Source organism: Monodelphis domestica, chromosome 1 (assembly GCF_027887165.1).
Source record: "Monodelphis domestica isolate mMonDom1 chromosome 1, mMonDom1.pri, whole genome shotgun sequence".
Lineage (NCBI taxonomy): Eukaryota > Metazoa > Chordata > Mammalia > Didelphimorphia > Didelphidae > Monodelphis > Monodelphis domestica.
This window is the reverse complement of record NC_077227.1, coordinates 55,225,079-55,252,915: the sequence shown is the minus strand read 5'-3', so window position 1 is coordinate 55,252,915 and position 27,837 is coordinate 55,225,079. Positions and strand designations below refer to the sequence as shown.

The following is a 27,837-nucleotide window of genomic DNA, read 5'->3' as shown; positions in this document are numbered from 1 at the left end:
ACAAACAGAAACCTTGACACCATACTACAAGAAATTATCCAAGAGAGCTGCCCTGAGGATCTGCAACAAGAGGGGAAAATAGACACTGAAAGATCACCCGCTACACTAACTCCTCAAAAGACAATGGCCAGGAATGGAATTGCCAAATTCAAGAGCTTCCAAGCTAAGGAGAAAATATTATAAGAAGCCAGAAAGAAACCAATCAGGATTACACAGGATCTGGCAACCTCAACAGTAAAAGACCATAAGGCTTGGAATACGATATTCAGAAAGGCAAGAGAATTGGGTCTATAACCAAGGATCACCAACCCATCAAAAATGACTATATACTTCCACGAGAAAGTTTGGACATTCAACAAAATTAAAGACTTCCAAATAGTTGTAAAGAAAAGACTAGAACTAAACAAAAAATTTGACATTGAAATACAAAAACCAAGAGAAAGATGAAAAGGTAAATAAAAGAGGGGTCTTATTTTTTTTTCACTAAGGGCCTCAAATAAGGCCAAATTGTTTATATTACTATACAGAAAAAAGTTATTTGTAACTGTCAAAAATTGTATTTACTATTATAGTACTTAGAAGAATTGTCTATAGGTAAAGATTGGGGTACTAAGTGGTTTAAAATCATATATTAAAAAAAGAAGAAGAAAGAAAAGGAGGAGGGGGAGAAAATGGCAGTAAGAGAAACTTGAAGGAATAAGAAAGTTAGGACAAACTATACTACACAAAAAAAGGCACACAGGAGTGGGAGGAGAAGAATACAACTATAAGAAGGAGAGGAAGAGAGTGTTAAAAGGTAATACTCAAACCTTATTCTCAGTGGAATCAAATCATAGAGAAAAGAGCATCTAGATACAATGGGGTATTGAACTCTATCTTACCCTACAGGGAAACTGAGAGGGAAAAACTGAGGGGAGGAGTGGGAAGGGGAGTTAAAAAATGGGGGAGGGGGGGAGAGGGAATTTAATAGACTAAAAAAAAAGGGGAATAAAAAGGGAGGGGGGCAGGAAGGGGGGAGAGAGGAAATACAAGGTGGGAGAGTGTGAAGGGGAGCTTCAAAAGAAAATTAAGAGAGGAATAAGAAGGGAGGGGGAGAAAGTAAAGTAAAATGAGGGTAGGGATTAGGGGGACTGATTAAAAACAGAATACTGGTGTAAAAGGAAATAATGAAAGAGGAATGGGCAGGACAAGGAAAGAAAATCAAATGTTGGGGAATACACTGGTAGTAATCATAACCCTAAATGTGAATGGAATGAACTCACCCATAAAGTGGAAGCAAATAGCAGAGTAGATTAGAAACCAAATTCCCTACCATATGTTGTTTACAAGAAACACATATGAGGGCAGGTAGACCCACACAGATTATGTGTCAAAGGCTGGAACAAAATCTATTGGGCTTCAAATGAGAAAAAGAAGGCAGGAGCTGCAGTCATGATATCTGATGAAGTCAAAGTAAAAATACATCTGATTAAAAGAAATAGGGAAGGTAATTACATCCTGAGAAAAGGCAGTATGGACAATGAGGATATATCAGTACTAAACATGTATGCACCAAATGGTATAGATTTCAAATTTCTAAAGGAGAAACTAGCAGAGTTGAAGGAGGAAATAAATAGGAAAGCAATAATAATGGGAGACCTGAAACTTCTTCTATCAGATATAGATAAATCAAACCAAAATATAAATAAGAAAGATGGAAGATGTGAATAAAATCTTAGAAAATTAGAGTTAATATATAGGTGGAGAAAAATAAATAGGGACAAAAAAATACACCCTCTTTTCAGCAGCACATGGTACATTCACAAAGACTGACCATGGACTAGGGCATAAAAACATGGCAAACAATTGCAAAAGAGCAGAAATATTAAATGCAACCTTTTCAGATCAAAATTCAATAAAAATACTAATTGATAAGAGTACATGGAAAGGCAAATTAGAAATTATTTGGAAATTAATATGATTCTCCAAAATCAGTTAAAGAACAAAACATAGAAACAATTAATAATTTCATTGAAGAAAATGACAATGATGAAACATTCTTTCAAAATCTATGTGATGCAGCCAAAGCAGTACTCAGGAGGAAATTCATATCCTTGATTTTATGTCAAAGAATTGGGCATGCAAATTAAAAAACTAGAAAGTGAACAAATTAAAAATACCCAGATGAAAATTAAATTAGCGATCCTAAAAATTAAAGGAGAAATTAATAAAATTGAAAGTAAAAGAAATATTGAATTAATAAAAAAGACTAGAAGCTGGTACTTTGAAAAAAAAAAACAAATAAAATAGACAAAGTACTGGTCAATATAATTTTAAAAAAGGAAAGAAGAAAACCAAATTAACAGTATCCAAGATGAAAAGGGAGACCTTACCTCTAATGAAGAGGAAAGTAAGGCAATCTTTTAAAACTATTTTGCCCAATTATATGGCAATAAACATAGCAATCTAGGTGATATGAATGAATATTTACAAATATATATATATTGCCCAGATTAGCAGAAGAAGAATAAAATACTTAAATAACCCCACATAAGAAAAGGAAATTGAACAAGTTATCAAAGAACTCCCTAAGAAAAAATCCCTACGGTCTGATGGATTCACAAGTGAATTCTATCAAACATTCAAAGAACAACTAATCCCAATATTATGAAAACTACTTGACATAATATGAAAAGGAGTTCTACCAAAATGCTTTTATGACACAAATATGGTACTGATTCCAAAGCCAAGAAGATCAAAAACAGAGAAGGGAAACTACAGACCAATTTCCTTAATGAACATAAATGCAAAAATCTTAAATAGAATACTAGCAAAAAGTCTCTAGCAAGTGATCATGAGTGTTATTCATTTTGATCAGGCAGGATTTATACCAGGAATCCAAGAATGGTTCAATATTAGGAAAACCATTCACCTAATTGACCATATCAACAAGCAAACAAACAAAAATCACATAATTATCTCAATAGATGAAGAAAAAGCCATTAACAAAATACAAAACTCATTCCTATTGAAAACACTATAATGTATAGGAATAGATGAGCCTTTTCTAAAAATAACAAACAATATTTATCTAAACCATCAGCAAGCATCATCTGCAATGGGGATATATTAGAAGCATTCACAATAAGATCAAGAGTGAAACAAGGATGCCCATTTTAACCGCTATTATTTAACATTGTACCAGAAACACTAGCAGTAGCAATTAGAGAAGAAAAAGAAATTGAAGGTATTAAAATAGGTAATGAGGAGACCAAGCTATCACTCTTTGCAGATGATATGATGGTCTATTTAAAGAATCCTAGAGTCCAAAGAAGAGGCTGATGAGATCAAGTATTTGGTTTCAGCCTTAATGAATGAATAAGATTTGGTGGTTGTTAGGTAACACAGTGGATAGAGTGCCAGGCCTTGGATTAGAAGGACATGAATTCAAATCTGGCCTCATACACTTCCTAGCTGCATGAACCTGGACAAGTCACTTAACAATGATGTATAAAACTATCCATTAGGTGAAAACCCATGAGGCCAACCACAAAGCTGGCCTGAAAATCACACCTTTATTCCAGATATCATTGGAGATATCCAGGACCTCAGTATACAACAATGGTATTCAGCTGGCCACACACACTGATAACATTAGTTATCCCCAAGTAGGTTACAGCTATTACATCCTCCCATGCTCATGAGGAACTCTTTCCCCACTACCAAAGCCTAGGCTCTGAAGCCCTAACCCATGCTCCAGGAAGTTCATTATTGGGAAAAGCTCATCATCCTACAAGGTCCCATCAATCTTGGGATTCTACCTCATCTCCATTCTCTGCTCCTCTGATAGAAAGATGGAGCCATGTCAGGGTTAAATTGGGGTTTTGACTAAATAAGAGAGTTATAAATTCAAGGTTGTGGTCGCCAAATTCAAAGTATTATCCCTAAGCCATAAAAAATAAAAAAAAATAAAAAAAACAACTGTTAGCAGCTTGTATTTATAATGAGGAAGAGAGAGTTGAAATATTAAATGTAGGAGGAAAAGAGGTAAGGAGTTGCCTAGCCTACCCTGAGTGCTGATCCGATGAAATTCAGCTCTCTCCCTGACAAATTTCCAATCTCCACATTGAAGTCTGAGTTATTCACCAACAAGCTGATACAGGATCCAAGGGAAAAGGTCTCTCCATAGAACTCATGCTTAACTGCCAACAAGGAGAGAGGGTCCCCTCACAGAGCCACCAAAGCAGGAATCTCTCCAAGCTAGAAGTCTCGAGAAGTCCAAAGGAGAAGAGCCCCAAGGAGCCATCCTCCAAAGAAGTCCAAAGGAGAACTGAAAGTTCCAGACTTTTTTATAATCCTTTTTCCACATTACTTCCTGTCCCTTCCCCTCTTTACAGGGGCCAATCACAGCTTCTATATTGCCTAGCACTGGCCCAGGAGGGTAGTGTCTCTGGGATCCACCTCTTATCCTCTGAGGGTGTAAACTCTTATCAAAAGATTCACAAGTTTCTGACTTAAAAATTTCTGAGTTAAAAGGGTGGAGCTCTCTAAGTAAGTGACTTGTGAATTCTCTTACTTAATGGCTAACAAAGGATTAAGTAGGGGTTTCTTGATTGATTAACTCAAAATAGACAAAGAGAATAAAGAATTCCCTGTCATATCCAGGAACTCCAAAATCTCCTTATGAGGATCTCAGCTCAGACATCTCATTTTTAATGGGGCTAATCTACTCTGGAACTGCTGATTCTCTACCCTACCCCTTCACTGGGTGCCGACCCCCTCACTGGCTTCTTTTTGCGGGTTGTCTGTGCTCTTAATGACTGCGAGCTCTTTGACAGCATGGAATGTCATTCTTTTTATGCATTTATATCCCTAGCACTTAGCATAGTGGGTGCTTAATAAATATTTACAATTTATTGACTATAAGTCTCAACTCCACTGGTACTTCAGATTATGAAAGGGAATTCTTTATTCCCTTTGTCCATTTTGAGTTAATCAATCAAGAACTTAAAGAATACCTATTTAACACTAAGTAAGAGTTCATAAGTCACCTACTAGAAAAAGTCCATACCTCCAAAGGCCACAAGTACTGCACCACCCCCACCATCTCTACCCCACTCCAAACCCCCACCCAAAGAGTGCAAGGCAAATTGAAAGGCTATGACTGGTTCCTGTGGAAAAAGGGTTATACAAGGTGAGATGGAAAAGATGATTCATACATTCTTTGGCTCCCTGGCAAGGAGACTCTCCTGGAGGAGGATTCTGCAGGATTCTGTGCTGGAGAGGCTTGCATTGGTGGAACCCTTGCTGAAGACACCACCAGAACACCTGGCTTAAGAGACTATCACAAATCCATATGGAGATTGGGACTTGAGGGAGCCCTTGCCAGGTAGTGAGCTGGACTTCTTTGGACAGAAATTATAGGGTATCTAGTGAGCTGGACTTCTTTGGACAGAAAATATAGGGTATTCTCCTTCCTTCCTACATTTCTCTCTTTTACTATATCTCCATTAAATGTAATTGTTAAGAGTGGCTAACAGACTTGTGACTTAAGAGTTAATTTTATAAGCAGAGACTCTTATGTTTAGTCAAACCAATTTCAAGTTTTTTACAAGATAAATAAAAATAACTTCCTAATGGGGAAGGAGAAGGGACTCCTGATGTAACCTTATTAGGGAAGGGTGTAAAAGATGGATTTAAAGCTAAAAAAAAAGGGAAGAAGAAAAAGCAGCACCTCTTTTCCAGAAAGCCATAAAGAGCTTCCATGGAAGATTTCATCCTTTAAGGGAGATACTAAAGTTTTTATGAGAGAAGTCACTTGGGAAACAAAGCTTGAAATTTTCTTATATTTGTTACTAAAGACACAGACTGCTGAGAGAGGCTGCTCCTTCTTACATCTGGCCAAAGGGAGCAGCTAAACAACTTCTGTTCTTCTCATGATGCTAAGAAAAGAGATAATCTAAAGAGATAATCTACTGCAAAGAAGCAAGATCTCAAAGTCAGGAGACTTTGCCCTCTGACACCAATTAATACCTTTAGTTCCCACATCGTAAGATTGTTGGAAACATCAAATTGAGAACACTTACATTTATGTTTTTTGCCAAATTTAAAGCACCATATAAATTTCAGGTATTTTTTTAAAAAAGCAAATGATCCATGCAAAATACTTCAAAACTATTTAAAACACTTCAGAGTCAATACACTAGACCATATGGGAATTATATGAATGAAGCTACAAAACACACTTTCCAGAAATACAGGCCTAAGGAGCTAGAGATAGAATTGCTTCTGGGGAGGCTATGTCAACAGAGCTAGCAATTATATAGCTCTTCAAGCTTTTCAAAACTTTTCCTACATTATCTCACCTGATCTTCACAATGACCCCTTCAAAGCAGGTGCTATTATTATCTCCTTTTTATAGACTCAGAGAGGGTTGTCACTTGCAAGACTCACACAATCAGTACAAATGTGAAGCAGAACCTAAACTCAGGACTTCCTAATTCAAACCAGGCCCGGTGCTCTTTCCACTGGGACACCTCATTGCCTCTCTTTTTTCCTCTGCAAGGTGGAGATGATTATGTTTTTATTTCCCTCATACAACTATTATACCACCTGGCTGCATCAAAATAGCAACACCACCTAAATTTGTTTATTTATCCAGTGCCATGTTGAAGCTAAAAAAGCAATAATGAAATTCATCTAGAAAAAAAGAAATGGTCAAGAATCTCAGGAAAATGATGAAAGAAAAAAGGATGGGGAGCTAACAATACCTAGTCTCACCAAAACTATTTTGTACTAATTTCAAAAACAAGATGATCAGTAGAACAAATTAGGTAGAAAAACTACAAAAGCATAAATGAACACAGTAATATGGGGCTGAATAACCCAAAGACCACAAACTCTGGAATAAGAACTCACCATTTAAGAAAAACTGCCGGGAAAGAGGGAAAGCAAGAGATTTAGCAAAAATTAGGAAAGGACCAATAGCTCCTATTATGTCCCTAAGCTCCAAAATGGAGATCAAGAATGAAATCATAAACAACCTGAAGAAACAAATAACAAATTACCTGTTGAATCAATGGCTAGAAAAAGAGTTCAAGACCAAACAAAGGATAAAGAAAATTACAGAAGAAAATATGGACAATTTTGATTACATAAAATGTATATGTTTTTTAAACAAACAAAACAACATTATGAGGCAAAGAGTTAAGAAGGGAAAAGATAATTTTGCAGTAAGTTTCTCTGATGGAATATATGGTGTTCTAGATATATAAGGAAGTGACTCAAAAATATGAGAGCAAGAACCATTCCCCAATTGACAAATTGGAGAATGGTTAAAGGATTTAAACAGGTAATTCTCAAAGAAATCCAAGCTAGGAGAAAATAAATGAAAAAAAATGCTCCAAATCACTTAAGAATTAAAAAGATGTAAATTAAATCAATTCTGAGATTCCACCAGATTCACACCAATTAATGGTCAAAGATCTTTTAAAAAGGAAAATTACAATCATTGGAAGGACTACAGGAAAACAGATACACTAATACACCACTTGGAAAAGTTGTAAACTGGCCCAGCCATTCAGGAAAGCAATTTGGAACTAGACTCCAAAATTATAAACCTTGCATACCCTTTGTTTGGCCCAGTTATATCACCACTAGGCCTACACTCCAGAGATATCAAAGAAAGAAGAAATGGACCCACTTACATAAAAATATTTATAGCCATTTTTTTGATGTGACCAAAGAAGTGGAAACTAAGGGAGCACCCATCTACTAGGAAATGGCTAAAAAGAATGATGACATATATGAATGTAAGGGACTATTTTTGAGCTATAAGAAATAATGAAAAAGATAGTTTCAGAGAAGCCTGGACTAATGTAGAGTGAAGTGAGAAGAACTGGGGAACAATTCACAGAATAACAACATTACAGAGAAAAACAACTTTTGAAAGACATGATGAACACCGCTCAATGCAAAGACCACCTACTATTCCAGAGGACTACTTAAGAAATGTTAGGCACCTCTAGATAAGACTGGTGATGAATTAAGAAGCAGAATAATGCATACACTATTGGACACAGTCAATGTGGGAGATCACTTACTTAACTATGTATATGTCTCATAAGGATTTTTTTCTTTTTATTTCCCCAATGGGGGCGGGAGGAGGGGAGAGAGAAAGGATAAGGACAGGATAGTGAAAAAGATAAAAAACAAACAAAAAAAAAACAAGGAAAAAGAGGGTTGATGTGTGTGTTGTTTATTATTTTTTAATGAAAAGAGAAGAAAAGAAAGCAGCACAGATATAACAGCTTTGAAAGCTACAGGCTGAATTTATTAGAATTAAAAAGAATAAAAAGCTATACTATACACAATAAAGATCTGTGATTCATTCTGTTCTACTAGGAATATGGAACTGCCCATTTTATTTGGTGTTTTTTAAGATTAGTCAAAAAATACATTTTATGAAAGAAAAAGAACTTGCCTAGAATTAGGTATCCTGAGTTCTGGAAAAGGTTTCTGGTATCACTCTGCAACTAACTTAATTATGTGATCCCAGGACAATGCAATGGTGGCAATGACAGCAATAATAGCAGCAGCTAACTTTTAGATAGCATTTTATGGCTTCCAAAGCACTTTATCTTGGGTCATAGATACAGAGGCAATGGGGATCTTAAAAGCCATCAAGCCTATTCCTTTCATTTTATAGAGGAGGGGGCTGAGGCCCAGAGAAGGCAGGGGATTCCTGCAGGGTCAAATTGTCAACAAGAGTAGGAGATGGGGCAAGGGTGCCTCACAAGAAAGAGAGCAATCTGATCACTTTGCAGATTGTCTGTGAGGACTGGATGAGGCAGGGCTACTGCTAAAAGTTACTGTATGAATATGACAGTAAAGGAAGATAATTAATCTTGGAGGGGGTTTGGCAAAATTGGGACACTAATGCATTGCTGGTGGAGTTGTGAATGGATCCAACCATTCTGGAGGGCAATTTGGAACTATGCCCAAAGGGCACTAAAAGACTGTCTGCCCTTTGATCCAGCCATAGCACTGCTGGGTTTGTACCCCAAAGAGATAATAAGGAAAAAGACTTGTACGAGAATATTCATAGCTGCGCTCTTTGTGGTGGCCAAAAATTGGAAAATGAGGGGATGCCCTTCCATTGGGGAATGGCTGAACAAACTGTGGCATATGTTGGTGATGGAATACTATTGTGCTGTAAGGAATGATGAACTGGAGGATTTCTATATGAACTAGAAAGACCTGCATGAACTGATGTGCAGTGAAATGAGCAGAACCAGGAGAACACTGGACACAGAAAGTGAAACATTGTGTGCTACTAGCAGCAATGCAATGATCAAGAACAATTTAGAGGGACGTATGAAAAAGCACGCTATGCACATTGACAGAAAGAACTGTTAGAATGGGAATGCAAAAGAAAAACACATGATTTATCACTTGGTTATATGGGTATATGATTTGGGGGTTGTGGTTTTTTAAAGATTACTCTTTTACAAATATAAATAATACAGAAATAGGTTTTGAGTAATAAGACACGTATAAACCAGTGGAATTACTTGTCAGCGCCAGGAGGGGGGAGGGAAGAGAGGAGGGAGAGAATATAAATCGTGTAACCATAGAAAAATAGTCTAAAAAAAAGTGGAAATTAAAAAAAAATGTAACTACATGTGCTCCCCATTTGTCAAACAGTGAGTAATAGAAGTTGCACATCTAAGCATTCACAACCACTTTGTCAAGTTGTTTTGCTTAATTATTTACAGGGTCTGGGGATGTACTGAAGTAACTTTGTTGTGTCCAGTGAATAATGGGTTTTGTTTTGGAGGAAATTACTTAATTTTGAAAAAGCTTATGCACATGTATTAATCAAACATTAAATCTCCCTCAAATGAAAAATAATTACATACTGTCTCCTTAGATCTGACAATTTAGAAGTCAGAGCAGAGATTTCTCCAAGGGAACGCAAAATGTCCTCTCTTTCCTTAGGATCATCGCACAATTCTGCAATTTTCCGAGCTTCGGCTAAAGCACCTCGAATCTGTTCTTCTCCTTCAGGTCCCCCATTTGGATCTGCAAGCCAATTCTTCATATAAAGAAATGGCCAAAAAACAAACCAACAAAGAATGACATTGGCAGTGAACTATTTAATGTATCACAAGACCCAACGAGTGTATGTCGTGAATAGTGCTAGTGAGACTACTGGACATATTTTCACACCATTACAGGCAGTCATTTTTAAAAAGAATGATGGTTTTTTAAACAATGTTACCTCTGCTAAAAGCCGGTCAATCTCTTATTTTTAAGGAAAATTCCTTAATTTTAATACTAAATAAATTTAATACTAAACTAATAAAGTACCATTCCTACTCAGAGAGTATGCAGTATTTTCAGTACAAGAGATAACATGCTGTTGGGTCTGTTGAGCCTCATTAATTCTGCAGTCACATTAATTTTCCATTTGTTTGCCCCTGATAAGTGATATGGCTTTTAGAATAAAAGATCCTATGTCTACTCTATTCAAAATCAAAGCCATATTCTTTCTATGCCCATTACAGTGCTTCATATCAACTGCTCCAAAGAAAGATCTGAAATATCAACGCATTAGGCGTCAGCGTGGGCTTTTCTGAGTTAACTTTCAGTTACTTTTCTAAGTTAACCTTCAGTTACTGAATAGGAACCCCCGCCTCTGGTCAGAAGTGACCACAAGATAAATTATCCTCTGCTGATCCTCTGGGAGTAAGAGAGAGAAGACTGTTTGGGACATTTCTGGGACGAACGCTGCCCACCACGACCACCCCAAACCCTCATCTGTTGTACCTGAGCAGCATCAATCTTCTTTGCGATGCTCTGTTTTGAATTTGTCATGGCCTCCAGTTTTCGTGCTGCATTTTCCACCTTTGCAGTGAGCATATCTAGACCCTGGGACACCTGCTGGGCTTTCTGCATGGCCATGGGAGTGGCTCCTTGTCCTCTGAGAGAGAGAGAGAGAGAGAGAGAGAGAGAGAGAGAGAGAGAGAGAGAGAGAAAGGATGAGAGAGAGAGAGAGAGGGGCTGTCTTGTACGCCCTCAAAGAGGCAGTAGCAACATGTTCCACCCCACAGAAAAGTACAAGTCATTTTTGTTCATGTCCTTGTATCCTTTCCCTTCTTCAATAAATCTGGAAGAACACATAGGCATAAACAAGCCAGGGCATCTGCTTTCTCTGCTGTTTTTAAGAAGACATCATTGGCTCAGAGGAGAAGTAGAGCTGCTTCGAAAACCAGTGTTACAACAGAAATCATCACAAAAACATTGAAAGATTAGGAAATAGTTTCTCTTGGCGACTACTATATATTCCACTCTCGACTTTAAAGAAAATTGCATTCCCAATTATCCTGGCTATTATTGCCATAGCAGCCTGCTCTTCAGAATCACCTACTTTCCAACATTTCCAGAGTTCCTCAGTTTTCTGATATATTAATGAGCCAATAATTTCACTTTAAAATCTCCACATTTGGGGGCAGCTGGGTGGCTCAGTGGATCCAAAGCCAGGCCTAGAGATGGGAGATCCTGGGTTCAAATCTGGCCTCAGACACTTCCTAGCTGTGTGACCCTGGGCAAGTCATTTCACCCCCATTGACTAGCTCTTAGCACTCTTCTGCCTTGGAACCAATACACAGTATTGATTCAAAGACAGAAGGTGAGGGTTAAAAAAATAAAAATAAAAAATAAAATCTCCACATTCTGCTTCTATGCATTCTAAAGAGTGTCAAGAAGTCTGTCCATGCAGTAGACATGTAGTTAAAGAAAATTAAGCATGTGATATGGGAAACTAAGAACAACATTAAATGGATTTAAGGTCAAGTTATTCCACTAAGATAGCTGCCTCCGAAAGAACTAATTATTCAACTTATATTTTCTTACAACTGACTAATGCTATTAGCATAATATAAAACAATGAAAGTGTCAAAAGGCTCCACATTTAAAGGAGAGGATTTCTTTTCTGAAAGATTAAGCTAAAGAGTAGCCACATTTGGCATATCCAAGGCAATTTTTCAAGTAAAAACTACCAGACTGTTTCAGACCTTTGGTCCATCTAGTTCCGTCTTCTCCAACGAGAAAACTTATTAATGTTTCCTGGGGTGGTACAACTGTACCAGAATGGCTTCACTTGATAATTTATTATAAATCTGTCATTATGAAATGATCGCAACTTGTTTGAAACCTTTTTCTACATTATATTGTATTAGTTTCAGATAGTGTGACCTAAAATTTTAGTATCTATTGGGTAAATTAGTATATTCTTTCATTCAAAAATGTGGGGGAGAGGAAATAAGGTATGTGGTATTATACCAGGATTTGGGGATAGTTTTTATGATTTAAATGACAATATTTCAAATCAATCCTCTAAGCTTTCACCTTGACAGATTAAAGAACTTTAATATTTTCTATTTTTCCTTCAATATCAATTAGATCACTTAATGTTTTAGTCCCTTTTTGTTGATGAAGAGTAAAAGAATACACTGAGAATGCCACATCAAAATCTTCTTTTGGGGAAATGAAGTTTGTGAAGACAGACATTAGCAAGAGGAAGAGAAATCCATAATTTTGCCAAACCTCCTTATCACTTTTGGGACAGGGGAAAAAATGACTTGCTTTCATCCTTTCTACAAAATTCCATTTACATTCATGACACTAAAGTAAAAAATATTTTTTTAAAAGGCTTGCTAAGGGGGCAGCTGGGTAGCTCAGTGGATTGAGAGCCAGGCCTAGAGACAGGAGATCTTAGGTTCAAATCTGGACTCAGACACTTCCCAGATGTGTGACCAAGCGTGAGCAAGTCACTTAACCCCCACTGCCTATCCCTTACATCTCTTCTGCCTTGGAGCCAATACACATCATTGTAAGGTAAGGATTAAAAAAAAAAAAAGAGGCTTGCTAAGATTAATGAGGTTACAATTATGTCCCTGTCCTCTATTCCCTTTAAGGCACAGAACAATTGGTTATATTATGTAAATGAAGTAAAGTATTGTAATGATTATATTTCCAATTATGTGTAATACCTAAGATGGTCTCTAGCCCCAGTTTGATAATATTCCATATTGTTGTTCAGGGTGTTCTGATAACAAAACCAGTATTTAAATTTGCCCTACTCTGGGGTTTGATCCCAGATCATTGCCTTATGGGTGAAACTGTCTTATAAGTAGGATCTTCTTGATCTTCAGTAGCTGGATATCCCTTTGGAAGTGCTCCAAAAAGAAATTGCTTTATAATCATTTTTGTTCCAGAGAAAATGGAGTTATATCCAGGTTTATTTTTTTCTCTCTCTTAAATGCCAAAAGCTGTAGGGAGATAGCTTGAGATAGTCACTCAATCAAATGAAAGACAGGTGGGGTCCAGGAAAATTTCCGAGAATCAATGACCCAAAAATGCCAACCAGTGTAACCAGGGCACTGCTTTAGAAGGGAACAGCCAAGAAAGTAATTCCATTGTCATTTTTTTTTACAGTCTGTTCCAATCTCTTCCAAACAGGACTCAAGACTCCTCGTTTGCTAGCCTTTGGAGAGATAATGCAGAGTTTGTACTTTTTAAAAACTTTCTTCTGTGGAAAATTATCTTTCTCTATTAATAATACTGAAATTAACTTTACTTCCAATTATGCTAAATAACTAAATAATCAAAGAATTATTATCATTGGGATTCTTCCATGAAGTTCCTCATTGAAGGCAGAAATGGGTTACCTGGCTCGAAGTTCAGCCACTTGGTCAGTCATCTGCCCTAACATTTTGCAGGTTCCCAGGATCTCTCTGCGTTCTTTCCCTGCACAGAGTTCACCAACTTTTCCAGCTTCATCCAAGATCTGCCTGATTGCTTGCTCTCCAGCATCTCCTAACAAGAAAGAGATATTCAATATTCACACTGGTGTATTTAGTGTTTAGTCACAAGTCACTTCATTTATTGAGAAACAAATTCTTATTTTTTTATTTTGTTTTTTAAACTGTTACGTTTCATCTTCGAATCAGTGCTGTGTATTGCCTGTCTCTGAGCCTGACTCTCAATCCACTGAGCCACCCAGCTACCCCTATTGTTGTATTTTTAAATATTAACACTAGGGAAAAGCAGTCAATAAATCCAATAGCTTAAAACCAATGGTGTCCCTGCAGCCACAGAGATTTCTGAAAGGAGTCCTTAAGAATCAAAAACCACTTGGAAATTTAAAAAAGGTGTGTCAAGAATATGGATTATAAGACCAGAGCAACAGTTTAAGGAAACTTAGGAACAACAATCTCCACTATATGCACAGAGTTAAGGAATCCATAAAGCCCAGTATAATGGCCTAGTTGGTTCTGACCTTTACAAAAAATACAACTAACTCTTCCCAATTCTTATTGATATTATTTGCTCTACTTAGGGATAATCTGTTGATAAAATCTGATAAGATCTCTTGCCATGAGAGTTGGATGAGGTATTTTAAACAAAAGTAATCATCTCCCTGTCTAAGGAACCAGCAAATGTTGAGGTCCTGCTCTACCTTCCTATTGTCTTTGTCTATTGTCCTCTACCATCCTATTGTCCTATGTCTAAGAGGTAGAATAATGAATTCCCTAATGGAAATTGGGGGTAAAGGGAGGGATGAAGAAGGAGAATTGAATGGGAAATCTAAGGTGATTAACTTTTTCTGTAAGGAGGAATCCTGTCCCATTTTTCTGGAATCATCAGATAATCAAATGTTCAAATAAATTAATGCTCCAGATAATTGAAGCAAGAAGTTTTCACCAGAACATTTTTTTTTTATTAGCGGTAACCATTTATTTCTAATTACATTTTAAAATACATTTACTTTAACTTTCATATCTCCTTCAATTCATGTGATCAAGCAGTTTTTTTTCTTTGGTGTTTCTACTTCCACAGTTTTTCCTCTGAATGTGCATAGTGTTCTCTCTCGTAAATCCTTCTGGGTTGTTCAAGATCACTGCATTGCCACTAATGGAGAAGTCCATTACATTTGATTGTACCACAGTGTATCAGTCTCTGTGTACAATGTTCTCCTGGTTCTGCTCCTTTCACTCTGCATCAATTCCTGAAGGTCGTTCCAGTTCATATGGGATTCCTCCAATTCATTATTACTTTGAACACAACAGTATTCCATCACCAACATATACAACAATTTGTTCAGCCATTCTCCAATTGAAGGGCATCCCCTCGTTTTCTAATTTTTTTCCACCAGAAAGAGCGCAGCTATGAATATTCTTATACAAATCTTTTTCCTTATTATCTCTTTGGAGTAGAAACCCAGCAGTGCTATGGCTGGGTCAAAGGGAAGACAGTCTTTTAGTGCCCTTTGGACATAGTCCCAAATTGCCTTCCAGAATGGCTGGATGAATTCACAACTCCACCAGCAATGCATTAATGTCCTGACTTTGCAATATCCCCTCCAGTATTCATTACTTTCTGTTGCTGTCATGTTAGCCAATCTGCTAGGTGTGAAGTGATACCTCAGAGTTGTTCTGATTTGCATCCCTCTGAATATAAGAGATTTAGAACACTTTTTCATGTACTTATTAATAGTTTTGATTTTTTTATCTGAAAATTGCCTATTCATATCCTTTGCCCATTTATCAATTGGAGAATGGCTTGATTTCTTGTACAATTGATTTAGCTCTTTATAAATTTGAGTAATTAAGACCTTTTTCAGATGTTTTTGTTATGAAGATTTTTTGCTCAATTTGTTGCTTCCCTTCTAATTTTGGTTGCATTGGTTTTATTTGTACAAAACCTTTTAAATTTAATATAATCAAAATTATTTATTTTACATTTTATGATTTTCTCTAACTCTTGCTTGGTCTTAAAATCTTTCCTTTCCCAAAGATCTGACATGTATACTATTCTGTGTTCACCTAACTTACTTATAGTTTCTTTCTTTATATTCAAGTCACTCATCCATTCTTTTATCTTGGTGTAGGATATGAGATGTTGAACAAAACCCAATCTCTCCCATACTGTCTTCTAATTTTCCCAGCAGTTTTTGTCAAATACTTGCTTTTTGTCCCAAAAGCTATGATCTTTGGGTTTCTCATAGACAGTCTTGCTGAGATCACTTACACCAAGTCTATTTCACTGATCCTCCTTTCTGTCTCTTAGCCATTACCATATGGTTTTGATGATCACTGCTTTATAGTATAGTTTGAGATCTGTTACTGCAAGGATACCTTCCTTTGCATTTTTTTTCTTGAGCAAATTATGTTAAATTTATATTTGGTTGGACTTAATATTTAATTGGTGGTCACTAGGGATTTAATTTATAAATCCCAAAATGAATTATGAAAGTAATTGGAATTTATGGTAGTTTATTTTACAATAGAAGGAAGACAGTAAGGACTGAGAGAGAGAAAACTCCAGCTTCCTCTGAGCCAGGTAGAAATTCTAAGGCCCTAATCAGGGAAAAGAAGTCTCAAGATGATGGGCCTTTCTTGGCGGTTCACACCTCCAGAAAGGGCAAGAAACTAAGTCAGCCTTTACACTTTACACATGGAGACCTCCTAAAAGGAAAGCAGTCTGAGGTCTCCTGCATGAGCTCCTCCAGGGATCCAGTTCCACAGCCAAGTGTCTTAACTTCAAGTCTGAGTGTCTATCTTCCAGTCTCTCCTCCGAATGACTCTTCTTCACTCCAACCCTGAGAGATTGATATTCCCTGTATACTCTTGATCTTTTGTTCTTCCTAATGAACTTTATTATGGTTTTTTCTAATTCAGTAAAAAAGTTTTTTGGTAGCTCAATGGGTATGGCAATAAATAAGTAAATTAAGTTGGGTAGGATTGTCATTTTTATTATGTTAGCTTGTCCTACCCATGAGCAATTAATGTTTTTCCAATTGCTTGGATCTAGTATTAATTGTGTGGAGTGTTTTGTAGTTGTGTTCATATAGTTCCTGTGATTGTCTTGCCAGATAGATTCCTAAGTATTTTCTACTGTCACGGGTGATTTTAAATGGAATTTTTCTTTCTATTTCTTGCTGCTGATCTGTGTTGGAAATATATAGAAATGCTGATGACTTATGTGGGTTTATTTTGTAACCTGCAACTTTGCTAAGGTTGTTGATTATTTCGACTAGCTTTTTAGTTGATTCTCTAGGATTCTTTACATAGACCATATCATCTGCAGAGTGATAGCTTGGTCTCCTCATTGCCAATTTTAATACCTTCAATTTCTTTTTTCTTCTCTAATTGCTACTGCTAGTGTTTCTAGAACAATGTTAAATAATAGAGGTGATAATAGGCATCCTTGTTTCATTCCTGACCTTATTGGGAAGACTTCTAGTTTATCCCCATTGCAGATGATGTTTGCTGATGGTTTTAGATACATTTATTAATTTTAGAAAAGGCCCTTCTATTCCTATCCTTTCTAGTGTTTTCCATGGGAATGAGTGTTGTATTTTGTCAAAGGCTTTTTCTTCATCTATTGAGATAATCATGTGATTTTTGTTGGCTTGCTTGTTAATATGGCCAATTATGAGAATGGCTTTCCTGATATTGAACCATCTTTGCATTCCTGATATAAATCCCACCTGGTCATAATGAATAACCCTCGTGATCACTTGCTGTAATCTTTTTGTTAGTATTCTATTTAAGATCTTTGCATCTATGTTCATTGAGGAGATTGGTCTGTAGTTTTCTTTTTTTGTTTTTGACCTGCCTGGCTTTAGTATCAGTACCATAGTTGTATCATAAAAGGAATTTGGTATAACTCCTTCTTTGCTTATTCTGTCAAATAATTTGCATAATATTGGGATTAGTTGTTCTTTGAATGATTGATAGAATTCATTTGTGAAACCATCTGGTCCTGGGGATTTTTTCTTAGGGAGTTCTTTGGTGACTCTAATTTTCTTAAGATTTCATTCATTTCTCTTATCTCTTTCTTATTTATTTTTGTTTGTTTGATTTATTTAGTTCTGATAGAGGAAGGTTCAAGTCTCCCACTAGTATAGTTTTTCTATCTATTTCATCCTTGAGCTTCACTAGTCTCTCCTTTAGAAATTTGGATGCTATGCCATTTGGTGCATACATATTGAGTACTGATATTTCCTCATTGTCTATTCTGCCTTTTATCAGGATGTAATTACCTTCTGTGTTTCTTTTGACTAGATCTATTTTTACTTTGGCTTTGTCACATATCATGATTGCAACTCCTGCCTTCTTTTTTTCAGTTGATGCCCATACATTTGGCTCTATCCTCTTACTTTTTTACTCAATGTGTGTCTACCTTCTTGAAGACAATATATGGTAGGATTTTGGTTTCCAATCCACTCTGCTGTTTGCTTGTGTTTTATGGGTGAGTTCATTCCATTCACCTTCAGAGTTATGATTACCAGCTGTGTATTTCCCAACATTTTATTTTCCACTCCCAGTCCTGCCCTTTCTTCTTTTACTGTTTCCTTTTATACCAGTGTTTTGTTTTTAATCAGTGCCCCTAATACCCACCCTCATTTTACTTCTCTTTAGACCCCCCCTTCTTATTCTTCTTTACGGTCTTTTTAAACTACCCCCACCGTCTCCCTCCATTTTATTGCTTCCCTCCCCACCAGTACATTTGTTACCCTTCTATTTCTCTGTAGGGAGCAAATCAATTCTCTGCCCCAATGGATTTGATTGTTCTTCCCTCTCTGAATCAATTTCACTGCACATAAGGATTGAGTATTTCCTATCTCCTACCTCTTTACCCTTCCAGTGTACTGGTGTTCTCCCCTACTCCCACCATGAGCTTCTTTATGACATATAAATTTACCCAATTTTGTTTCTTTTACCATTTCTCTTAGTATTAACCTCTTATTTTAGCTCTAGTTATATATATATATATATATATATATATATATACATACATATATCTATCTATATTTATGTCTTGACATTTCATCATATATAGTTTGTCACTGTTCCCTCTAAGTATAATTCTTCTAGCTACCCAGGTGATAATAACACTCTTTAAGTTACCAATATCCTCTTTTCTTGTAGGGATACATATCATTTTAACTTATTGGGTCCCTTAAAAAAAAGTTTTTTGTTTGTTTGCTTTTTTCCCTTTATTAATTACATTTTGTTGATTCTCTTAAGTCCCATGTTTGGGAACCAAATTTTCTGTTCAGGTCTGGTCTTTTCTTTATGGCTACTTGGAAGTCTTCTATTTTATTAAATCACCACACATTCCCCTATAAAAATATAGTCAGTTTTTCTGGGTAGTTGATTCTAGGTTGGAGACCTAGTTCCCTTGCTTTCTGGAATATCATATTCCATGCCTTTTGGTGCTTCAGTGTAGATGCAAACAGATCCTGTGTTATCCTAACTGTAGTTCCATGGTATCTGAATGACTTCTTCTTAGCAGCTTGTAATATTTTTTCCTTGGTATGGTAGTTCTTGAATTTGGCTATAACATTCCTGGGTGTCGTCAGTTGGGGATTAAATACAGGAGGTGATTTGTGGATTCTTTCAATCTCGACTTTTCCCTCTTGCTCTAGAATTTCAGGACTGTTTTCTTGGATAATTTCCTATAGTATGACATTCACAGTTATTCTTTTTCATGAACTTCCAGTAGACCAATGATTCTTAAGTTGTCTCTCCTAGACCTGTTTTCTAAATCTTCTGTTTTGTGGATGAGGTATTTCCTATTTTCCTCAATTTTTTCATTCTTTTGATTTTGTTTTATAGTTTCCTGCAACCTTGTGAACTCATTTGCTTCCTAGTTGTTGTATTCTAGATTTTACAGACTGAATTTCATCCCTGGATTTTTGGTCATCCTTCTCCTTCTGGTTTGATTTTCTTTGGAGATCATCTTTCATCTCTTTTGCCTCATTTTCAAGCTAGTTAATTTTGGCTTTCAAGACACCATTTTCTCATTTTAGTTCAAGTGGAGTGCCTCTGTTCCCAGATGACTTATCTTTCTTTTTAAGTTCTTTTCCCCAGTTGTCTTCAGCCTCTCATAATTGCTTTTTAGAATTGTATTTTGAGTCCTTCCAAAGCCTGTGTCCAATTAGCTGGAGTTTCTGTGGTTTTGCTTTGTGTTCCTTGATCCTCCTCTGTTTCATTTGTTCTTTGTTCATTGCCTGGATAGAAGCTGTTGATTAAAATTTCTTTTTTCTTTTTTCTGTTGTTTGCTCATATTTCCCCCCTTTTCCCCCCTGTAGTTGCCTGTAGTCTTGCTCCTCTCATTATGTGCTGGATCTGTGGGTTTCGGCTATTGATTGGTCAAGTTGAACCCTGATGCCAGATATTCCCCAGCTGTCAGCAGAAGCTGGAAAAAAAAAGCTGGGCTTCCCACCTTGTTATTAAGGTGTTATTATTATTATTATTAAGGTATTATTAAGCTAGTAATTGCAACCTTCACCCTTGGAGTTTAGTCAGAAGGTTCTCAGTGGAGTCAGTAGAGATGGGGTGTTGGAGCTAGAGCTTCCCTGCCCTCTGAAGGCTTTTTATCTGCCCTATTGCTAAGTTTAAGCCAGGGTGGAGTAGATCCTGCAGAGCTGGATGTGCCCTGAGTCCAAAACCTCTGGGGGTGGTAGACAACAATATGAAGTGTCTGAGATTGGGCTGCCTTCTCTGAGCTTCTCCTCTAGCTGCCTCTGTGCAGCCTGTGTCCAAAGCCCTAAGCCAGGCACAGCTTCACCCACAAGGTACTCCCTCTGAACTAGAGCCCTTGCTGGCCCAGAGATTCCAGCCAACACTGGAAGCTCAGTACTGTAAGTGGGTGAGGGGTCCTTCCCTTAAACCCAAGTGTTCTAGAATTCAGGATTTTTCTAGGGGCATACCTTTTTAGTTGAGTCTAGCAGGAGGGTTCCTTAGCTCTGTCCTATTGTTAAATTTGGTTTTCAGTCCCCTAGAAGCATTTTGTTTTTAACTGGTGAGGAAGGGTTTTCAGAGATCTGAACTTTCACTGCCTCTACGCAGTCATCTTGACTCCGCCTCCCACCAGAACATTTTCTAAAACATACATTACTCTTCTCCAGGAAGCAGAGTATATTGAATATGTCCTTGATAACTCTATGGCATCATTATAAATACCAATTATTTTACTGCACTATATTATAATCCGATGATGCCCACAGAGACTCTTTGGGTCTTTAGGGTATTTTACTCTTACATCAGACAGTACCACACTTCAGGTCTTTTTTATCTGTTATATCGCCTGTTTCCTCACTCAATGTCTGTCATCCCTTCTTGCTGCTATCAGGATGTTTGCTTCTAATAGATCTCTCATCATCTTATTTGGCTATCCAGGAAGATTACAGGTTGCTGAGCAATAAGATTATCAAATCATTGACCTTCATTTCATAAACAGTACAAATTCACAATCAATAGACTCAAGTATAAGACTTTATATTCCTTTCCTATTATGGAAGGTTGATGATTCTGTATTTGGGTCAGGCACTATAAAAGGAAACTGAGAAAGAAAACTAAGTCTCAGGTGAATGAAAAAGAGAATCCTGGCCTTGGAAGAAGGATACCTGAGCTCTAGAGAAGAGAGCAATCCCTTATCAGCTGCATATTCTTGACTAGACAATTCACCACCAGGGACCATGGCTTCATCCTTAATAAATTGAAATATGAGATTTCTATAGACCATGCAAAGTTTTATAGACTAAGAGGCTACATTTCAGATGACTCGGATTAGTTGAGTCTAGCAACCAAATTAGTCTTCCTACCAAACTTGCTTAAAAGAGTTCTGGCCTAGTTATAAACTGAATCTATTATTTGAGCACCAGTCTAGGAAGATCTGGAAACACTTATTACCAGATTTGGCCACAGTATAATGAAACTTTCAGATAATTGTTCTTAAAGACCATCTACCATGTAGTACATAGAACAGCTAGCACTTAGATGGTATTTCAAAGTTTACAAAACATTTCTCATTTGACCTTCATGACAACCCTTGGAGGTAATTTCTTATTTCCATTTCATAGATAAGGAAATTGAGGCTGAGAGCTTAAATGACTTGCCCACGGTCACATAACTAATACGTTCCTGAGGCAGGATTTGAACTCAGCTCTTCCTGGCTCCAGGTCAGGAGCTCTATCCAATGTGCCTTTAGCTACTACCACAGAGGTACTACAGAGCATCTAAAACGTACATGAATGGAAGATATTATCAACAGATAATAAAAAACAAGACACAAAAAAATACAGACATAATCAAGAGATCCCTGAAGTACTGAAGGAAGTCTCCATTTGGGTGGAAAATATTGGGCTAAATGTATAAATAGTAGGAATGTTTGTAAAAGCTCCAAAAGGATAAGCAAAACCTTACCTGGCGAGGCACTGGGATCGCGGAGCCAACCTTTGGCCTGGTTCAGTTTAGAATCAATGGAGGCCAAAGCTCTCTTCATGGCTTCAGTGTCCTTTGAAGAGAAATTCTTAGTTATTTTCTTGCAAAAATTATAATAATAGACTACAAAGTAGACAGATGCAGCAAAAACATAAAATAGCGAGAAACTCCTGCATTAGCTCTAGTTTTTGAAGATGCCGCTCACACAACAATTCTGACTTCAGTCCTCAAAATGCAGCATACCTGGCATGCAAATCTGCTGTTAATTACATTCAATTTCTTCCTTTCCCTTATTGCTAACCTCCCTGGAGCCAAATGATTTTTCATTTCTGTGTCAAAAACAGAACCCACTGACACGATCCTCATTAACAGTCTTTCCATCCTATAATATTCATCTTTGCACAATCCTGATGGTAAAATCCCTTCCAATCACAGTGAAGACTCATTAGGATACTTTTCTTTTACATCTTGCCTTTAAAATACACATAAAAGCCAATTATAATCCTCCACTCTGCTTTAATGAAACCATGAGAACTCTGAATTAGTGGTTCATAAAAGTTAAAAGTATTAACAGTTTATTTCTAATTCTACAAAAGAAAATGCTAAACTATTGTGGAAAGTTATTGAGGAAGAATATAGGAGAAAGGGCATTTAAGATCCCTATTCTTTATGTAATCTCTCTCTGTCTCTTCACCCCCTAATCCTATCTACCACTGGTCCCTTTCCCCTAACCCCAAGGATGAGGAAGGATAAAATAGGTTTCAATTTATTGCTTATATCAGTGAATAGCGTGCCTGGCCTGAAGTCACTAAGACTTTAAGATCAAACCCAGCAACATATACTAGTTATGTGACCTGGTCAAGTCATTTAACTCCTCTTTGCTTCAGTTTTTTCATCTATAAAATGGGGACAACAATAGCACTGACTTCCCAAGATTGTTCAAAGATCAAATGAGATCACTGTAAAGTGCTTAGCTCTGTGAAGGACTCCTAATAATTGTTGAGAAAAAGTCAATACTGTTCTTATTATTAATGACAATAAGTAGTAATAAGGACACTCAGGTACCAGGAAATGTCTAAGGCAGTATTTGAACTGAAGTCTTCCCCATTCCAAGCCCGGTGCTATATCTACTGCAGCATCCAGTTGCCCAGGTTCTGGATAGAAGCTACAATCTATATGAACGGAGGGAGAATCTACAGATATAAGATATAATCAGAGAACTCTAAAGTACTTAAGGAAGTTTTCCATTCATGTGGAAAATCCTGGACTTGAATGTACAAATATTAGGAGTTTTTTACCCATAATAATAAGAACATCTTCCATGCTCCTTTTTAAAGAATACTGACAAATCCCATTTAAAGCCATCTTTAATATCTCAAAAAATATTGTTTCCCATTTAAAATCCCCTTTCTTTACCGCTGTAGTTCTTGCTATTGTAGCTCCTTCGAAGCACCGAAACAATTCTTGAAACTCCTGAGAATGTGAAAAATCCTTGCCCTTTCCTGGGCTTTAACTGTCACTCTTGTTCCCAAAGTTCTTACCACATGGGGGCACTGCTCACACAGAGGCCCGGGATGAGTGGGAGACCGACTGAATCGCTGAAGTTAGGCTGGGGATGCTAAAGTCTTCCTATCCTCTTTTCCAAATTAACATCTCAGGTCTGCGACCCCCACACAGTGCCCTCCTCCAACATCAGGCGGCATACCAGACCACATACTTCTCACTGTGATCATCCAGAGCAACGTCTCACTCATTAAAACTAATTATAGAGGACACAAATAGTCTGAATTGGTGATAAAATTGGATTAAACAATTTCTTAAAGTAGCCTTTATTTTCAATAACCTACACTACTCCAGTGAACGCTGGCAGGCAGAGGCCGAAAGTTGAATAGAGCCATACTTAATGGATTGATTAGTAATTAATACATTACCAAGAAGTAAACAGTTGCTGGTAAAATGCTTTCAATCTTGGTTTTTTTAGTAATTTAAAAATCTTTTTTCTAATCCTGTTTCTTTAGGTACACAACAATTCCTCTTTCGTTCCTAATAAAAAGGTAAACTATATCTCAATGCCATTATAAAGTCATAATTCTCATGAGGACCAGGAGTGATAATACAAGCTGCTACAAAGGCCCACTTTAGCTTATGAAGACAGCAGGACAGTGAAGAGGACACCGGACTGAAAGGGAGGAGCCCTGGGTCTTGAGTCTGCCATTAATTTACTATGAGACCTGGGGAGAAATCATGTAATCTTTAACAGCCCTACCCTCAGTTTATTCATCATTTAAAAAAAAAAAAGAGGGTTCAAATATACCATCACTAAGGTTCTTTGGTAACTAGGTAGCTCAGTAGATAGAGCTAATCCTGTGATCAGGAAGACCTGAGTTCAAATCCAGCCTCAAACACTTATGAGTAATGTGGCTGAACAAGTCATTTAAACCTTTTAACCTTAATTTACTGGAGAAAGAAATGGCAAATCACTCCAGTATCTTTAAGAAAACCCCATGGACAATATTGACATGGGATCATCAAGTCTGCCACAACTGAACAATAACAAAAGTTCTTTCCAACTCAAATATCCAATTATTCCAACTTTATTAAAGGCCAATATAACCAAGTCAAGAAGAGAGCTGATAATAAAGTTCTCTTTTACACAATTTATCTAGTTTGCAAAGTGTCTTCCTCCTACTGACCTAGTAAAGTAGATAATGAAATAAGGCAGAAAATAAAAACTAAAAATAATGATCACTCATTTTATAGATGAAGAAACTGAGGCACAGAGAATTTAAATGACTTGTTTACAGCTTGTAGTCATGGCAGAGGGGAAATCTAAAACGAAGATTCCTGACTCTAAGTGCCATGTTCTTTCTACACCACCAAACAGCTTCACAACAGTCTCCTGGAAGAGCAGACTCCCTCGAGGATAGGAGTTCTGTAAATGCAAAAATATATCTGTTCCATAAAATAAATGTATTCAATACAATATTCAAAAAATGTATTCAATAAGAAAGTTATGTGTATCTAAATACATTTCAGGAGCCAAAAGCTACCTTTTCAGAATTAAATAAATTATTTGATGCCTGGCCAAGGACAGTACTTGAGTGTCTCCAGGCCATTAGGACTTAGGAGTCTGCATACTTTTAGGAATAATGGCCTAGCAGTTCTCAGGGCTTACACTAGTTTTGTATGAATCAACGACAGTTTTCTACTGGGTTGACTTCAGCTTCTACCTCTCTTGGTTTTTGAAGTCTTTGAGCTCTTCCAGACTCTGTGTCCAATCCATATTTTTCTTTTGGACTTTACATATGTTTCCTTTGCATTTTCTATCCCTTTCTAAGTCTGTACCTTGCTCTTTGTCTCCACAAAAATACCTTAGAGCTGGGTGCTTTTTTGGTTGTTTGCTCATTTTTCCTATCTGATTATAGATAGGCTCTGTTTTCTGGGAAGATGGGGTACCCTCTTAAACTTCAGTGCTTCCTTGATGCTATTTTCAGCTTATTTTCTGGGTTGCTACTAATTTACCAAAAGGTCTGGGAGCTGTTTCAATTGACTCTTGAGATGCTGATAGCTCAAACACTTTTCCTAACTACATAAAAACATTGACTTGAGGGGGCAGCTGGGTAGCTCAGTGGATTAAGAGCCAGTCCTAGAGACGGGAGGTCCTAGGTTCAAATCTGGCCTCAGCCACTTCCTAGCTGTGTGACCCTGGGCAAGTCACTTGACCCCCATTGCCTAGCCCTTACCACTTTTCTGCCTTGGAGCCAATACACAGTATTGACTCCAAGACGGAAGGTAAGGGTTTAAAAAAAAAAAAACATTGACTTGAATTATTCATCTCTACATGTCAAATTTCCATCACTTAATCATCAGTGACCTAGATGACTGCTTTCTGTATCTACTGCCTTTAAAAACGAACAGCTAAAGCCCAAGGAAACAACAATGGGCTCTAGATATAGTCCCTTCCCAAACTTATTATTTTTCTCTCTAGCTAAGTAGAAGCGTGCACATGCTAGAAGAAAGATAGGAAGAATATCATACTCATAAAATGAGTAATTTACAACTGAGTGGGAGAGATGGCAGCATCAAGATGTTCAAATTAAGAGATTCTTTTCTCTTACACAGGCAAATTTGAAAGGAGACAACTCTGAAGCTGAGAATTTCACTTGGTTTACAAAGCTTCCAAAAGGGGCAGATGTTTGGAGATTACATATAGTTTTTACAATAGTCACTTGAAAAGAACATACTTTCAAATGTTAATTTCTATGAAAATGAAGTATCTCTAGGTCTTAGTGTTTCAATCTCCCAAGAATATTATGTTCCATTTATGGGGCAACATTTCTCCTTGTGGGATTCTATAAAAGTATAGTTGTATATAGATAAAAGATATGAATCCAAATACAATGGACAAATGGCAATGTCAGAAGATGAAAATTATGAGATGTAGTTGGAAAGTCTAATTAAGTAAAAAGCTACAACTGCATCTAATTATCTTCCACCCACACCCTTCAGCTTCCTGTCAGTACCTACTCATAGGAAGGCTGAAATATATGCAGGATCCTTTTAGCTATTTTTTCTTCCCTTTACTAAAAATTCCTTATATAAACATATAAGTATTAAAAGGAAAATTTGTGGCAGTTTGGCATTGTTCCCACTTAACAAAAAGTAGAAGACATAAAGAAACTCTTTGAAATGTCTTTCCAGTAACAGGGAAACTCACTTTCAGTCTTTGAACCCTTTTAAATAGAAATGGCTTCACCCAAAATAACCAAGAAGGACTGAACTCAGACACAGCATCAGGACCTGACGACCATCACGTGCCTGACAAATGGGAAAAAGGAGGGCCCCTTATGACCACTCTATTTCCCCATGCAACCTACTACCAATTATCATGGCCCTAGACCAATATCTCCCCATCCAGTCTTACTCAAAAAATTTAGACTATAAAGGAAAAAAAAAACAAAGCGACTCATTGAAAAGAATATTCTTATGCTATAATGAATTCTTACAAGAGTCTGCATGTAAATAATAAGATCATACAACTAGATGCTCAGAGCAAGCCTGGGAGAAAAAATAATTTCTCTAACATTGTTTTTATTTTTAATTTTATGAAAAAATAAAACAAATGAACAAATAACTCAAATTCCCTAGTGGTAAAATTTGTATAAGTGTTTCTGATGAAAAATACTAAATGGTTCAGAGAAACCTATACACTTCTCTATTTTTGAGGGGAGGGAGTTTTGTAGAATTTGGCCCTTGGATCTTTAATCTCTGCAGTGAGCCTAAGTATTCTAGTGATTGTATTAGAAAGATAACAGACCTTGTTATGTTGCCTATATAATCAACAGTTTCCATGATCATATGGGTCATTCTGCTGAACAATATGTGGTAGACCCAAAAGCAAGCGATGACAGCCACAATCACAGTTCCACAAATAACTTGTCTAAACATTGTTTCTTTCTTATTCTACTCTGCCTTTCACAGGATGGTGGGGTCCAGTCAGACTTCGAGGTGCCAATTGTAATAGAAAGATAATCTAGGAGCTATATTTCTAGTTACA

At 36.9% G+C, this 27,837-nt stretch overlaps 1 protein-coding gene across 4 annotated transcripts in view; it reads right to left on the bottom strand.

Moving 5' to 3' along the window:
- The window catches only part of VCL (vinculin), a 117,854-nt gene that overhangs the window by 22,881 nt on the left and 67,136 nt on the right, over nucleotides 1-27,837 (bottom strand). For 2 of the 4 annotated variants that reach the window (XM_001364451.5, XM_001364377.4), the window contains exons 7-10: nucleotides 22,263-22,353; nucleotides 13,713-13,860; nucleotides 10,810-10,963; nucleotides 9,900-10,075 (exon numbers count right to left, since the gene is read on the bottom strand). In XM_001364451.5, the coding sequence (XP_001364488.1) occupies nucleotides 9,900-10,075; nucleotides 10,810-10,963; nucleotides 13,713-13,860; nucleotides 22,263-22,353 (569 nt within the window). Of the gene's footprint in view, nucleotides 1-9,899; nucleotides 10,076-10,809; nucleotides 10,964-13,712; nucleotides 13,861-22,262; nucleotides 22,357-27,837 lie in introns of all 4 variants that reach the window. The other 2 variants (XM_056819803.1, XM_007478429.3) reach the window with 1 other exon arrangement.